Source organism: Sebastes umbrosus, chromosome 1 (genome assembly GCF_015220745.1).
Source record: "Sebastes umbrosus isolate fSebUmb1 chromosome 1, fSebUmb1.pri, whole genome shotgun sequence".
NCBI classification, from domain to species: domain Eukaryota; kingdom Metazoa; phylum Chordata; class Actinopteri; order Perciformes; family Sebastidae; genus Sebastes; species Sebastes umbrosus.
This window is the reverse complement of record NC_051269.1, coordinates 10,243,400-10,258,561: the sequence shown is the minus strand read 5'-3', so window position 1 is coordinate 10,258,561 and position 15,162 is coordinate 10,243,400. Positions and strand designations below refer to the sequence as shown.

General features: G+C 41.0%; 1 protein-coding gene across 1 annotated transcript in view; it reads left to right on the top strand.

The window, feature by feature from the left end:
• Window positions 1-15,162, top strand: part of uba7 (ubiquitin-like modifier activating enzyme 7) — a 42,243-nt gene that overhangs the window by 3,485 nt on the left and 23,596 nt on the right. Inside the window, exons 8-20 of the mRNA XM_037776291.1 lie at window positions 1,117-1,266; window positions 1,434-1,598; window positions 1,750-1,854; window positions 1,961-2,041; window positions 2,507-2,662; window positions 3,290-3,455; window positions 3,580-3,776; window positions 4,194-4,258; window positions 6,522-6,732; window positions 9,798-9,872; window positions 11,180-11,381; window positions 11,473-11,561; window positions 13,938-14,030. Of these exons, the coding sequence (XP_037632219.1) occupies window positions 1,117-1,266; window positions 1,434-1,598; window positions 1,750-1,854; window positions 1,961-2,041; window positions 2,507-2,662; window positions 3,290-3,455; window positions 3,580-3,776; window positions 4,194-4,258; window positions 6,522-6,732; window positions 9,798-9,872; window positions 11,180-11,381; window positions 11,473-11,561; window positions 13,938-14,030 (1,755 nt within the window). The remainder of the gene's footprint in view (window positions 1-1,116; window positions 1,267-1,433; window positions 1,599-1,749; window positions 1,855-1,960; window positions 2,042-2,506; window positions 2,663-3,289; window positions 3,456-3,579; window positions 3,777-4,193; window positions 4,259-6,521; window positions 6,733-9,797; window positions 9,873-11,179; window positions 11,382-11,472; window positions 11,562-13,937; window positions 14,031-15,162) is intronic.

Below are 15,162 nucleotides of genomic sequence, written 5' to 3'. Positions count from 1 at the left end.
ACTTTACTCTCTTTCAGCGCCTTTAGCAGGTTCAGTGAGAGAGTGAATTTACAGATATCATATGAAACCAGAAAACCTAAGGAATCCATCCAACCATTTCATACTAGCTTGTCAGGAAGGAGGCTCAGTAACACTTCAAACTTAGGCTAAAATTTGGCGATGAAAAACTGCCTTTGGCATTTTCTAAGGGGTCCCTTGACCTTTGACCTCAAGATATCTGAACAAAAAATGGGTTCTATGGGTACCCAGGAGTTTCCCCTTTACATACATGCCTACTTTATGATAATCACATGCAGTTTTTTGAATGCAGTATAAATGTGTTATTTTTGCCTATTCTAAAAATAGTGTATTTTAATATTTCTGCATACTGGGGTCCCTAAACAGTCTTGAATTATATAAAGTGGGTTTCACTGTAAAGCTGAGACTCTTGTGGATCCAATGAGCCCAACTGTATTCATGTGTGATGAAGTTAGTCTCCACAGTAGCTATTTCATTGTAGTGAGACCATTTTGAAACTTGACCTCAATGTATGAAATTACCTGTTGTGATCTCTAGGATAATCACAGCCTCATGAAACTTTACAACCACAAACTAGAGACCTAGAGCATTCAGAGGATGGATGGCTTTCCTAGGTAGATTGACAATAAGGGGGTTTCTGAGCAATTTCTAGAACAGAAGTGCTCGCCATCCAAACGCTGAAAAATGCAAAACAATGTCCAAATGTCAAAAGTTTTTGAAACCAAATCAGAGCATGGCTTTTTCTCTGCTGTTCCTCAAGGTCTTGGTGTCTTAATGTGGTATTCTGGAGGGATTTTGAGACATAAGTGATCATGGGAATGGCCATCATATACTTCTATCATTTTGTTCTAAGCCTTTATACACTCACAATTTATTTCAATTTATTAATTAATTAATGTTTATTTCTGATTTAGGACTAGAACAATTTGACACACAGTGCTGAGCTGCATCTCAAATTAATCCTCGGGTTCTCAGCTTTCAGATGATGTACACCACTTCTATGTGACATATGTTGTTGACCTGCTATCTCCCCCCAAAGACCCCCTGTACCCCCCTAAAAAAGACAAAAACGGGTCTATTGTGGGTCTCAAATTGCAGAAACCACTGAGGGAGGCTCTGTTGGACCAGGAGCTGCTGAAAATGAATGATTATGGAAAAATGGAGAAGCACAAGACCCTGCACTTGGCTTTCCAAGCCCTCCATGGCTTTGTGAAGAAAGAGCAGCGTCTCCCTCGTCCTCGCTCTCAGGTCGGTGAACGTTACAGGATATAACAGCCAGTATTCAATCAATTTTACAAAACAAGTTATATGATGAGTAAAAAATAATCAGGTATATGGTGTTGCGTTATGATCATTAAAGCAGTTTACAGGATTGTTTCCACTCACTTCTTGACATGATTAATCCCATGCTACAGTCAGATGCAGATACCCTGCTTGCCATGGCGGGGGAGCTGAATGCAGTCGCACAGCTGGAACACCTGGATGAAGCTGTTGTGAGAAACCTGTCCTACACAGCCCAGGGCGACTTGGCTCCTATCAATGCTTTCATCGGAGGCGTTGCAGCTCAAGAAGTTATTAAAGTGAGGTCAAAGGGCGATGTTGATGGAGTATAACACCGCTATTGTTACATTGTGTATATGAATTACATATAACTTAGCACGTACTGCGTGGTGGTGGTGGTGTATATAGCTGACTGTGTTTTGCTCTGTGCACTCTATAATGTTCCTGCAGGCATGTAGTGGGAAATTTACGCCTCTTCAGCAGTGGCTATATTTTGATGCACTGGAGTGCCTCCCTGAAGAGGAGGACCAACTGGCAGAGTGCTCCCTTCCTGCAGTATGTTAAGAGATTCCCCGATTTAATCAAGTCACGTATACCAATCAGAAACATTCAATCCCACTTTGGATGTAAATTCAACATCTTTTGTTTTCCTCTCTGACAGAAAGGCACAAGGTACGATGGACAGATTGCCGTGTTTGGGCCGGCGTTCCAGGAGAAGCTTGAAAGGCAGAAATATTTCCTGGTGAGGGCAGGTTTTTATCCAGCAGGGGGCACGCTCTGCCCAGTAATGCAGGAGCTCCATCTGTGTTTTCCTTGTCTGGTGTTAATGATGGCACATGCAGGAAACGGCTGGGATAAAGGTGGCATTTCCTGCCAGTGCTGACCTCTTGGTGTGCAGGGGCCGTTCAACAGTGCCAAACCCTTTCTCTGTTTCCTTTAAAGTTGTTATCTTTACTGTTGTTTACTGGCTGTGCGTGTGTGCTTTTGAGAGAGTGAGTGCATGCATGTGTTTCTTTTAACACCGTAAAAAATGCACGCAAAGTATCAGGAAGTGAAACAAGTAATGTGCAGCAATACACGAATACTTTCTGCTACGTTGTAAAAGACAGATGATCTTTAAACTTTAATTTGATGACATTCACTTGTATCGCACAAGCTAATGCACATACAGTATAGACTGACACAATCTCTCCTGTCATTTTTCAAGGTTGGAGCCGGTGCCATCGGATGTGAGCTTCTTAAAAACTTTGCCCTAATTGGGCTCGGAGCCGGAGAAGAAGGGCAGATCACTGTGACCGACATGGACTTCATAGAAAGATCCAACTTGAACCGGCAGTTCCTGTTCAGGTCTCAGGATATTGGGGTGAGAAAACGCACAACGTCACACTCTGTAATGACGAATCTCCCCCGTCATGACAGCTCACTGGTTCTTGTTTGACCTGGCTAAGTGGAAGGGTCAGAGGGCTTAACTAATGGGACAGGTGGAGGGGTGAAGGTATTGTGGCAGTCTGAGATCGCTTGTGTCAGATTACACATCCATGTTCCATCATTTGTGGCAGTTTTGTTTTGCAGTTTACTTTAGGAATATATCAGATAGTTGATCGCTCATGTCTGAGTAAACAACTACCGGTGTCTAAACAATTTACGCAACACATAGTTGAGTGCAGTTAGTGGGTCTGTTGACAAAAAATCCTCAACTGCTCTGAGAGAAAAATATGATTTATATTATATAATCTGAATCTACTGTTATATAATAGAAGAGTCTCGACAGTACAGTAAATGTGTGTATATTACCAAAGATGTCTTCTTTAGGTGTTGGATTTGGCTGATTTGTTGGAATACTTTCACACAAAATCCAATAACAAATCTGGATTAACATTGTATTCTATCCTCCCTCCATCTGTCATTACCACTGTCTGACTTTACCTACATTGCTCACATACATTATCTCCCAGACACAACGCCCATTTACTCACTTGTCCACAAACAGAAACCAAAATCAGACGTTGCAGCCAAAGCGGTGCGAGAGATGAACCCACGGATGAAAATCACAGCTCACCAGCATCGTCTGGACCGTGACAGTGAAGGAGTGTATGACTACAACTTCTTCATGGGTCTCGATGGAGTGGCTGCAGCCCTTGATAATGTGGAAGCCAGTGAGGGCACTTACTCTTCGTTACCATTATCATATTAGTATACCGGATTATTTAGGCCTACAGTTCATATTTGACTACAAATGCTTGTAAAAGAACATTTTTAATCCCCGTTTTTGCTGCCCAGGGGTCTATCTCGATGAACGCTGCGTTCAACACCAGAAACCACTGCTGGAGGGAGGAACTTTAGGATGTCAGGGTCATACTCTGGTGGTGGTGCCGCACCTGACAGAGTCTTATGGCCCAGGCGGATCAAGTTCTAATGATGCCATCCCACTGTGCACGATCAAGAACTTCCCTCACCGCATTGAGCACACCCTGCAGGTATGAGGTTAACCTCTAATTAAGTCAAACCACTAGTTGTTGAGACATTTCACTAAAAAACAAAAATGGCAACCTGGTGGTGGTGGTGGTGGTGGTGCTAGAGGAAAAGTCAGGGGATCCCCAAACTCAGTAGGATTCATGATCTGGTCACTACGTATGTATGTACCAAATTTCATGGCAAGCCATTTGATAGTTGTTGAGATATTTCAGTATGGACCAAAGTGGTGGTCCCACCGCCAGACAGATTCAAATTTGAATCCACACCTCTCTGACACCGAAATGTTCACAACAATTAAAAATGACTAATTTATTTAAGGACTCTTGTATAAGGTGTTATTATAGTGTACAGGATTTTTTATCTTATCATGTATTTTTGGGGTTTTCTGTAGACTTAATTTGGTATTCCGTTTCTTTTAGTGGGCCAGAGACCAGTTTGAAGGACTGTTCAAACAAACACCTGAAAATGTGAATCTCTTCCTGGGGTAAGATATGATGCCATCCTCGTGTGATTTACCTTTTTCCACAACAAGTGTTGCCTCCGACAAACGTGAGAAATTATATTCACCAATCTGCTGCCAGTCTGCTGGCGCTTAATGACCACCACTCGCTCATTTTACAATGCTTTTCTGTTCTCCTACAAAGCATTCCAGCAAACCTACACGAGCTAATGAAGTGCTTCAAGCTCATTATTTTGTTTTATAAACAGGAAAACATGTGGTTGGCTTTCAGCAGTAAACCCCTAGTAAAAAATTACTTAAACAGTCTGTCTTGCCAAGTCTGTACTATGCAAGGCATCTTTCACAGCAGCTCTAATGCTATTTTCTCCAAATAATAGATAAAGTCTCTCAACTACAAACATCTACTGAATGGAAAAAAGAGATTAGATTAATGCAGATGAAAGTACTATATTATGCCAAAGGGCTTTGTCAGTGACTGAAAATAAAAAGCATTGACCTAATTATAATGTAACAACATGTCAGTGACAGTTTTGAGCCTCCAGCCCGAAACTTCGTCTGAGCTTTGAGCCTCGGAGCCCCCCTAATCCAGACATGTTTTGAGATGTCTTTGTCTGAGATGTTTGTTTTGGTGAGATTTTATGTAATCCCCCCCTCATTGTAAAGCACTTTCTTGTGTCTTTAAACAGATTCGCAGAAATTGTGTCAGAAATGGTGCTCGCCGGTCCACACAGCCATTAAAGTTTCTCACATTTCACTGATGTGTAGAAATAAGAACATGTATTATGTGTTTCTTCAGAAGCCTCTTTGTAGTGCAGTCATGGAAAACCTCTCTGGACGTTTTTCATGAGACAGGTCAGCTACATGTCGTATTCCAGTAAATTTGAAGCCCTGGTTAATGAGGTTATGGAAAGGAACAGTCACATTTTGTTGTGTTATCCTCCCACCCGTGCAGCTCTGTGCAGAACTATGACTCTAAATGTTCCTGTTTGGACTTGTTTAGGTGTAACTGCACACTGAGGAGGCAGATCCCTTTCATTTTCACAATGCAATGCTGTGTACAGTGTTGGAGCACACTACAAGCTTACTTGGCACTTCCTTCCTATTAGTTACACAGCCAAGCGTCAAAGAGATCCCCCCTGAGTCACTGACAAGACTACACCCTAATTTACCAAGATCTGTTTAGTCATTCTCCTCTGTGCTTCATAGAACCAAATATTTTTCCATGAGGACTTTTTTCGCTTTCCCGGTTAAACGTTCTTCATGCAGTGCCACTGCTGCAAAAAAACAAGTCCTGCCATTAAAATAGAGGTTGAAGATTTTATTCTGGAGGTTAAACCTTGAGAATATATTATACAACCAGATATTTAGATGATACTCTCTTGTCATTTTCCAAATTGTTACCTTCTGTATACTGTATATCTGTCATTACAGCTGGAGTGGCTTTATATTTTCGGTGTTATTGGGCAAAAATTCTATAATAACCTTTGAGCATATTGTAATTCAAGTGGTACCCCAGGGTAGGCAAAAAAAGAAACGGCAGAATTTGAAATCACAGCCCACATCCTGCAGCACTCCTCTCTCCCCTTTCTGTCCTAAGCCCCTCTCCCATCAGACGAGCATATGACATGTTTCATACAGTCACCTGCAAGAGTACTAGTCATTCATTCAAACATCATCCCGATCATGATTGTGATCCCGATACTGTTATATAGTGGCAACTCTATGAGAACTGCCGTCCTGTTTTCGTTGCAAACGTGTGGGCCCGTAAAGCCCTTTGAGATGACGTACCGTGAGGCTCTAGCGAGCTACAATATCAGCGAAGCGTTTAGCCTTCTGCAAACCATAACACAGAAGGCTAGGCTTTTATAGATATGGAGAGAAAATGTTGCAAATAGTTGAGCCGTGAGAAACCCTTTTTGATAAGTCCGTCTTGATTTTTTTGGGTTGCTTTGTAGTGTAGCCAATCCTGGAACAGCAACGGTTCCTGCAGGGTTTTCTGCTTTCAGTCTTCACCGTCTGAAGGGACGTGTACGTGCATCTGTATTTCTAGAACAGCCAATAGGAACACTCTCTCTCTCTGAAATGACCTGTGATTGGTCAAAATGTCCTGTCACAGGCTAAATTTTCTAAAGCCTGAAAAGAGAGCCTTGAGGAGGTGCAGAAGTCTAGTTATCTGTCAGACCACTTGAATTACAATATGCTGAAAGGTTATTACGGGATTTTTGCCCAATGACGCCAAAAATAAACTGCCCCCACTTTAAAGGAATTGCTGCACTGTTTCCTGCAGAGATGATGGGTTTGTAAAGCGGACTCTTGGCCTTGGAGATGCTCAGGCTCTGGAGACTCTTGGGGGTGTGTGGAGCAGCCTGGAGGACATAAACGCTGGAGGACAACGTCCAACGAGCTGGGAAGACTGTGTGAGATGGGCACGTTGCAAGTGGGAGACTCTCTATAACAACGACATCCACCAGCTTCTGCACTGTTTCCCTGCTGGAGAGGTAAAATCACACCAGAGGAAACATAACTCCCTTAAGCCAAGTGTCAAAACTGTGATTTATGTTTATGGACACAGAGGGGCACTGTTGTGTTTGTAAGGTCCTTGCATACCAATCAATTAAACAGTGCAATGTGGCATTAGCACAAAAGGAATGCCAATCAGTTTTTCACATTTCACTTCATGGAGTAATGCAGCATATTTCCCCGGGCTCAGATACCACTATTAACCTTGTTTGTAACTAGAACCATGAAAGTCATAAATATCTCTGAGCGGCTCTGAGGGTTTGTAATCTGGTCAAGCATGCAGACAGAGTGATGTCACATGTTGCTGTCACACCTGGGGGGGCACGGATCAGTATCAACCCAAACAGACCCTCACTAACCCCAGTCCCAGTCCAGCAACTGGCCGTTTCAACCCTCATTAGATGTCCCTGCAGGGTTATAGAAATTCCTCTGACCAGGAATTTTCTTCCATTCGTGTCTGCTTAAATATTTATAGTAGGGCACTAAATTCCCTGTATTTCCCCTGAGAAAAACACAACTTTTGGTATTATTATGCCTTAAGCTGATAAAATGAGTCATTTCTCATGTGTTACAATTGGCATTTAAACCAATACATCCTAACATTTAGTCTAACCTTATAATCACAAACACACCACAGAAACCACAGAAACTCTTTGGCAGTTACGATTAGAATTATTTGCTTCTCTTTTTTTACCATAACTCTTTTTGTTGTAGTAACCTTTACAAGAGTTATGGTTTCATTGTCTGCTTGGGAAGTCACTTTTGACCACAGACTTTCTGAGGAACTATGATAAAGCAGCGAATGTCAGTTAACGGTCACAAACCAACTTGACAAAAACTGGTACAAAAGCATGACAGATGGCCGCACATTCAATATAACAGCTACTTTGTTGTGTGTGAGCCTCCACATAGAGGTGAGCGTTGGCCCTGCATGTATGGTTAAACATCTTTATCCTACACTGGTCAGAGTTTCCATACGAGGCTCAAGTCTAAAAATAGCATGAGAGACTGGCCAGTATAAGATATGGATGTAGTTAAAATGACATCAGAGGTTAAAGATCTCATATTGTTAATGCAAGCCCATTCTTTACAGTAAGCAGAAATGAATGCAGTTAAAGACCATTGAAGAGGGATGAGACTAGCTGATGGGCAGTCAGTTAATTGAAAGTAATGTTTTTATCATTGAAGTCATTCAAGTTAGTTTTTGCTTTTTTCTGTTCTATAAAATTGTAAATGTAATACCAATTTTTTTATAATGTTAGTCAAAAGAAGTACATTTGATATATTTATTAGAATAATATTAATTCATTTTAAAGGAATACTTTGGGTGTTTTGAAGTAGGGTTGTATGAGGTACTTATCCATAGTCAGTGTATTATTTACAGTAGATGGCGGTCAGCATGCCCCCAGACAGTATTTACCGCATAGAAGCAAAGCAATGTAGTGCTGTGGACGGGGCCGACAGCAAAACGTATTTTGGCCACCTAAAAGAAAGGCTCACCTAAAAAACTCTATATCAGTTTAAGTGTACTCCCTATTTAGAATCATTTTTGCTGGTTTATCTTGCCGTGAGACAGCTATACAGTGTTTCCGACAGGGAACTGAAACTGTTATCTATGCTCTCGCCAAAGCAACCAGATGCCATTGAAAAAAACCCCAGTGATTTTACCTTGCAGAACGCGGGAGCTGCTGGTCTACCGCTGCCTCGATCGGTTATTTTGTTTGTGTTATTGTGTGACTTTAGTTAGTTCGGATTCATCAAAGTCACACAATAGTACAAACAAACTAACCGACCTGCGAGGTAAATTTCCTTTTTTTTTTCAATGGAGTTTGGTGGCTTTGGCGAGAGCGTTGATGGATACGTCTTCAGTTCCCCATCAGAAAGGGCTGTCTGATGGCAAGATAAAGTGGTGAAAATATTCTAAAAACAGCGTACACTTAAACTGATATTGATTTTTTTAGGTGAGACTTTCTTTTGGGTGGCTAAAATCAGTTTTGCTGCCGGCCCCGTCCAAAGCAGTACATTGCTTTGCTTCCGTGCAGTAACTCCTGTCTGTTTCTCCAAACTGGGTGCGCGCTGACCGTCATCCACTGCAGGTAATGCACTGACTATAGATAAGCACCTAATACAACCCCACTTCAAAACACCCAAACTATCCCTTTAAGACATGACAAGATGGTAAAGGTTTCAGTATTCTTTTTAGCATTTTATAGAATACAGTAAATTATTTAAGAACACCATATACATTATTAAACTAAGTGGTATCAGCCTTTTTAAGCATTGTTGATGCACTTAAGCCGTCTGAATCCTGATTGTGAAAAGGAGAATGCTGTTGATGCCTTTTGACTGCCTTAGAAAGCACCCCTGCAGTGAAAGCTGCACCACCACCACCAGAGACTCTCTCTTTCCCGGCATATGGACCATTTGGAAACATCAAAGCCCTCAGGCCCTTTGTTCCTTTATCAGACATACAAATTGTGTTGTCAACACACCACTGATAACAATATTAGCCTGGCTGTTCTATTGGGAGGTTGTAGGCCTCCTGCTGGGTCAGAAAACTACAGGAATAAGTACTACACTGATACTGTATATTGTAGAATAGAATAGAATAGAACGTTTTATTGTCATTGTGTTAAATACAACGAGATTCACAGTTGCCACTTCTGGTCAGTGGTTTAAAACAAATACTTGACAAGACTAAACGAGGCAGATAAAACATATAACAGGTAAAACACACACACAGTTATAAAGCAAATAAAAACAGGTAAAGTAGATGTAATAAATAAATATAAACAGAAGTGTTACACTAGAAGTATAAAATGTAAAAATAGATGTAATGTAAACAGAGGTAATTGCACTTGAGGTGTATATTGCATCAACGATATTGCACAGACAAATGTATTTTACATTCAGTGTATTAATATTGCACATCCCTTTTTTAATGAGGAACAAAGATATTTTTGTGGCTGTCATCTTTGTATTATGAAGATATTTCCAGCTGTCGATCGCTGTGATAAAGGGATTTCCTTCTGCTTCTCTTTAGATGACTACTTCTGGTCTGCCCTTCTGGTCTGGATCCAAGAGATGCCCTCACCCACTGACCTTTGACCCCAACAATGTGAGTAGTGTCTGGTCCAATTCCTCTTGCAGTAGTAATCCTGATATGCATGCACCCTAAAACAGTACACAGGAATGGCTGAAAAAGGCCACAGTATTTAGTGATGACCGCTCGCATTCCTTCTTTATCTGGTCAGATAGTGTCTCTTCCCCACTCTGACCCTGTACTGGAGTCTTATCTGAGCCGTGAATGCCTCTTAACCTGCATAGAGACAATGAAAGGCAGATAGTAATCTGCCTGTCACACACATTCACATCCTTGATAGCCACTCTCATATTAAGTAACAAAAGAAGTAATAAGCTGATATTAAGTTTAAAATACTACAATTTGGAAGGTTGTAATGAAGCACTAATAGCAGTGAGAAATTGACAATTATCAATGTACCGTCGTCTCTCAAAGAAGATTTGCTTCCCTCTCTCCTTCCATCAATTGACTTCACCTTTTCCACCGTCTCTGCACTGTCAGCGTTTGTTTTTCCATCTCCTGCCATCTGACTTTTATTTCCTTTACAATTTCTTTTTGCTCTTCCACCTGTGTGAAATGTTGTCAGCTTATCTTTTCCAATCTCTCACCTGTGACAGACAATGCTACAATTGCAAATGCCAGGGTCTGTGCCAATTTTCACGTATCTAGAAAGGTCAAGCGAAGAGTGTGTGACTTCGCTATTGCATCTGTGTGGTATTGGTATTAATTGCAGAATCTTTGTTTGAAATCTATTTGTTTTTCTCTGGATGTACTATCTATTATCTGTGCACTTCTATTCTATAATTCTTATCTGGTTTTATTCATGCAGTGTGAGTTTCAATATCCAGCATCACTACTTGCAAATCTACTCATCAGTGAATTAAATACTGCGTCGTACTCGACTGAAGAGAAGTAAAATAACTGTAAAATGTAAATTACTGCCATGCCGTAAGCAGCGGTGACTTCTGCAAGATACAATGAACATACGTATATGTGTGTTGAGAGAGAAAGACACTTTCTCTTTCCTATTGTTTGACCTGTTGACCTATTGTTACAGCTACCTGTTCTGTTCAGGGAAGTAATTTGGCCTTAATGCACTACCTTAATATACCTTTTACACAACGTACCTTTTACAATTTCACCCTGCTGACAGGTCTGCTGTAAGGACTCAGTGATGAATTTTATTTTACATGTTGAGTATTGTTTCAGTCTTTGCTATAAAAAGACAAAGCTATACATACAAGAAATGACCAATGACACGATAGTGTATTTATATGGACATTGTGTTTTCTGTTAAAACATAACAATAGTTTCACAGTTTATGTTTTGATTCTGTGTTTTAGACTACCCATATGGAGTATGTGGTGGCAGCAGCTAATCTGTACGGGCAGATCTACGGGATCGTCGGGACAAGAGACTGCGCTTCTATCAAAAACATCTTACAGCAAGTCAACGTACCACCTTTCACTCCCAAGTCCTCCGTGAAGATTCATGTCACTGACGAGGAGATGGAGACAGAGAGAGAAGGGGACAGTGATGACGCTGGTGAATTATTTTAACTCGCTGATATTTTATGTTATTACCTCACTTTCCTCCAGGATTTATTTTCTTTACTCTCTCTGTGTCTTTGCACCAGAAAAAGCCCGACTTGAGGAGTTGAAAGGGAAGCTGGCCTCGCCGTCTCTGAAAAGCTCAGCCATGATGTACCCCACCGACTTTGAGAAGGTAGGTTAAGAGTGCATTGACACCACTGCTGCACGCTCTGCAGAAGCCACAGACAGACTGGCGGCTGAGCATTAGCAGGGAGCTGCACTCAAATCTATAGCTGCTTTCAGAATATGTCTTTTTTTTCCTCTTCTTTGGATCCTCAGTGACCCGAATCTGTGCTATTCCTCAACACATTCATGAAACAGAGCTTGCTTGTGCTCTGTGTTCACTGTTATACTGTAACTCCTTGGGGCTGATATATATACTTCAGAAGTTTACATCCTAGAAAAAAAAACAACACTTCATTCAGCCAGCTCACGTGGAACAGATTTATTTCTATATGGGCCTATGTGAGAGCTGCATTACAACACTTTTGGTGAAATGCATTACATTCAACAACTCAGGACAGAGACATACTGTCCGCAACCGTGTCGACCGCGTCTTTGAAGTGGCACACTGAGCCCTGAAGGTAGATTTTTCTCTTGATCACTGTCACAGTCTCTCCTCACACTCTTTCACACCGCCTCTCAACACATAATCACTCACTGTCTGCACATTAAATCAGGTTTAGCGCCCGGTTGACATCTTGAAGTGTCTGTGGCAGCCAAGTGTAAAGGTCCATCTTTTCTAGGAAGTTATCTGGGAGCACAGACTAGACGTATATCTTCCCAACATATTCCCAAAGGTTTGTCCTAACCAGTTGTTTCAATCGACCCCAAATCCAGATTAACGACTTCAAGTCATCCAGTCAGTTTCTCCGGTGTCGTAAGGCCAGCATTTGTGCCATTTTCTTCTCAACAAAGGGGATGCGTGGGTTGGACTATGATTAAAAAAAATCCATTTCTTAGCTAAATAAACCAGAAACATAATGAACCTGTGTCAAAAATATCATCAGTGGTGACATTAACCCTCATCCTGCCAACCTATTTAACACACAAGCACTACCAACTAGGAATAAGCTACTGTAAGACACAACCATCAGTGATTAATGTCATCTGTAGAAAAAAAAAAAGATTATTATTATTATTTTAGGAAAATTACAGTTAATTGGCATATTGTGTAAAACAAAAATAGACAGAGCGTATGAAGTAATCTGTGTCTGCTGCATCTGTGTCTTTCTCCTTCAGAATGACTGACAGAGTTCCCCTAGCCCCCCTGATAGTGTTTGATACATTAAATTAGGACCCATTAGGTAAACATTTTATCTATCTGTTCTATTTTTTCTATTTCAAATGCAGTTGGGCGCTTTTTAGTTGTCCTTTTCAAAAGGCACTAATTAAAAACTATAATATGAAGTCATAAGGAAGAAATTGGCTGACAAAGTTAAGAAAAATTGCAATGAAAGAATAAAGCACCTGTGAGATATGACAAAGATTATACCTCTGGGGTCTGCGGGGACCCCAGTTGGTAGGATGAGGTTTAAATAAATGCAGCAACATCTTGAGTAATTGTGGATGTCTCTCCCCAAATATGATTTTATGTTATAGTTAATTAATCCCTGTGGGGAGAAACGTGTCCTCTGCATCCAACCTATCCTGTTTACCTGTTGACCTTTTGCCCCTCCGGTGAGTTCCTGGGTTTCCAGAGCAACCTTTTAAAAGGAGTAGATTAATTAAAATTCTCACCTCTATACAGGCTTCTATCTCTTTATCTTCATGGAGGTTGGGAGTGTGGGAGGTGAAAGGTTTGTCACTGCAACAAAACCTTTACTTTAGGCCCCACACCTCAACAAAGAGCCATTAGCAGGCCAGACAGGGTGCAGTTGCTGTAGCTGCAGAGGTGAGTGTTGGAGGAATTTAGAGAGGCTATATAGAAAATGAGTCTGAGGCAGCCTGAATGAGGTTCTAGTAAATCATTCAGTGACTCAGGAGAAGCATTGATGAAGGTGTATGAGGTAAGTCGGGTACATATCGAATGTCATCACGAATAAGAATGAGATCCCCAAACTACCTCACTCCCCCTTGTCTTCATGTTTATCCCTACGTGCCCAGGTCAGATAGATGGAATGTGTGTAGGAGGGTTTCAGATGCATCGGGTTGCCAGCTAGGAGCGTCCTCACAACCCCTAAAGCCATCCCTGAGTGACAGTTATCTTCCTAGCCTTTGTAGAGCCGCAGAAGAAGAGGCATGACTTCACTGGCCATGTCGATCACAACAGAAATCTGATTTCCACGGCGTTCTGATGGGGTGAACAAGTCATGTATTGGAGTGATCTAAGTGACAACAACAACAACAAAGCCTTTAAAGCTCAAGGCAGCCAAACTGAGCATCACATCACTGGGGATGTCACTTGGCATAGACATGGAAACATATATATTTTGTTCTTGTACATCAAGCTTTGGAGTGTTATATGAATGACTGATATGCTGTATGTTTAATTTCTCACCTGGCACAGGATAACGACAGTAACTTCCACATTGACTACATTGTTGCTGCTTCCAACCTGAGGGCGGAGAACTATGACATCCCTGCAGCCGATCGGCTCCAGGTAAACATTTCACTATGTGCATCATCTAATTAAAGGGTAAAAAAATATAGACGTAAATCCGAGGGGTGAAGCCGAGGCGGTGTAGATTAGAAAAAGCAAGAAAAAGGCCGCTCCCCCTCCCTCGGGGTCATGTTTTTAGTCGGTGCTGCACACACCTGCCCTAAAGCCACAGAAACAGCCTCCTCACCTATTGTTCCTGGAGCAGAACTAATCACAGCACTTTACCTGTCGCCTGGGAGGTGACACCTGAGCCAGGCCTTGTACCAGCCGCTGCTGCAGACACACACAGCCAAGACAGATGGAGGACGGGGGGATGGGTGCTACTGAGTGAGGGGAGACAATAGAGGGTGACCCTTGTGTAATCATACAGAGATTTCCACATGTTGCATCTCGTTTGGGAATAACTTACTCACCATTTAACCCTGTTCAGTGTATATCTGAACTGCAAAATCTACATATGGTCAAGGCTTTATGTCAGTGTCAGTATTAGAATGATAATAAGGATATTGTTCCTGTATTGATATATACTGAATACACGTGGATAATGTATGAAAAATCATATATGAAATAATCAGATGAACGTGTAATACAGTGAAATGTGCTGCGCTGTGCTGTAATGCATTACATCCAACAAAACTTCACATGTGAAGCAAAAATAAGGCCAATATTTATTTAAAAAAAAAAAAAATTACGATTTGCAGTGGTAGAAGAAGTGTTCAGATATTTAACTAAAAATACCAATGCCTCAAGGTAAAATACTCCACTAAAGGTAAAAGTCCAGCATTAAAAATTTTGCAGAATGTCTCCTGTCAGTGTTATATTATATTACTGGATGCATTGATTACTGATGCATTATTATATGTACACAGCAGTTACGTTGCTACTAGTCAAAGTAAAGCTAATTTTTACTACTTCGTTTAGCAGCTCAATCTATAACAATGCATTATATTTTATAAGATGATCATTTGTTTTGTATGTAAAACATTTAAATTCAAAGTATTTATACTGTAGCTGTGAAATAAAAGCAGTGGAGTAAAAAGGACAATGTTTGTCTCTGAAATGTAATCAGTGATGCAAAGTAGCTACGTACATTTTCTTAAGTACTGTACTTTAGTACAGTTTTGAGGTACTT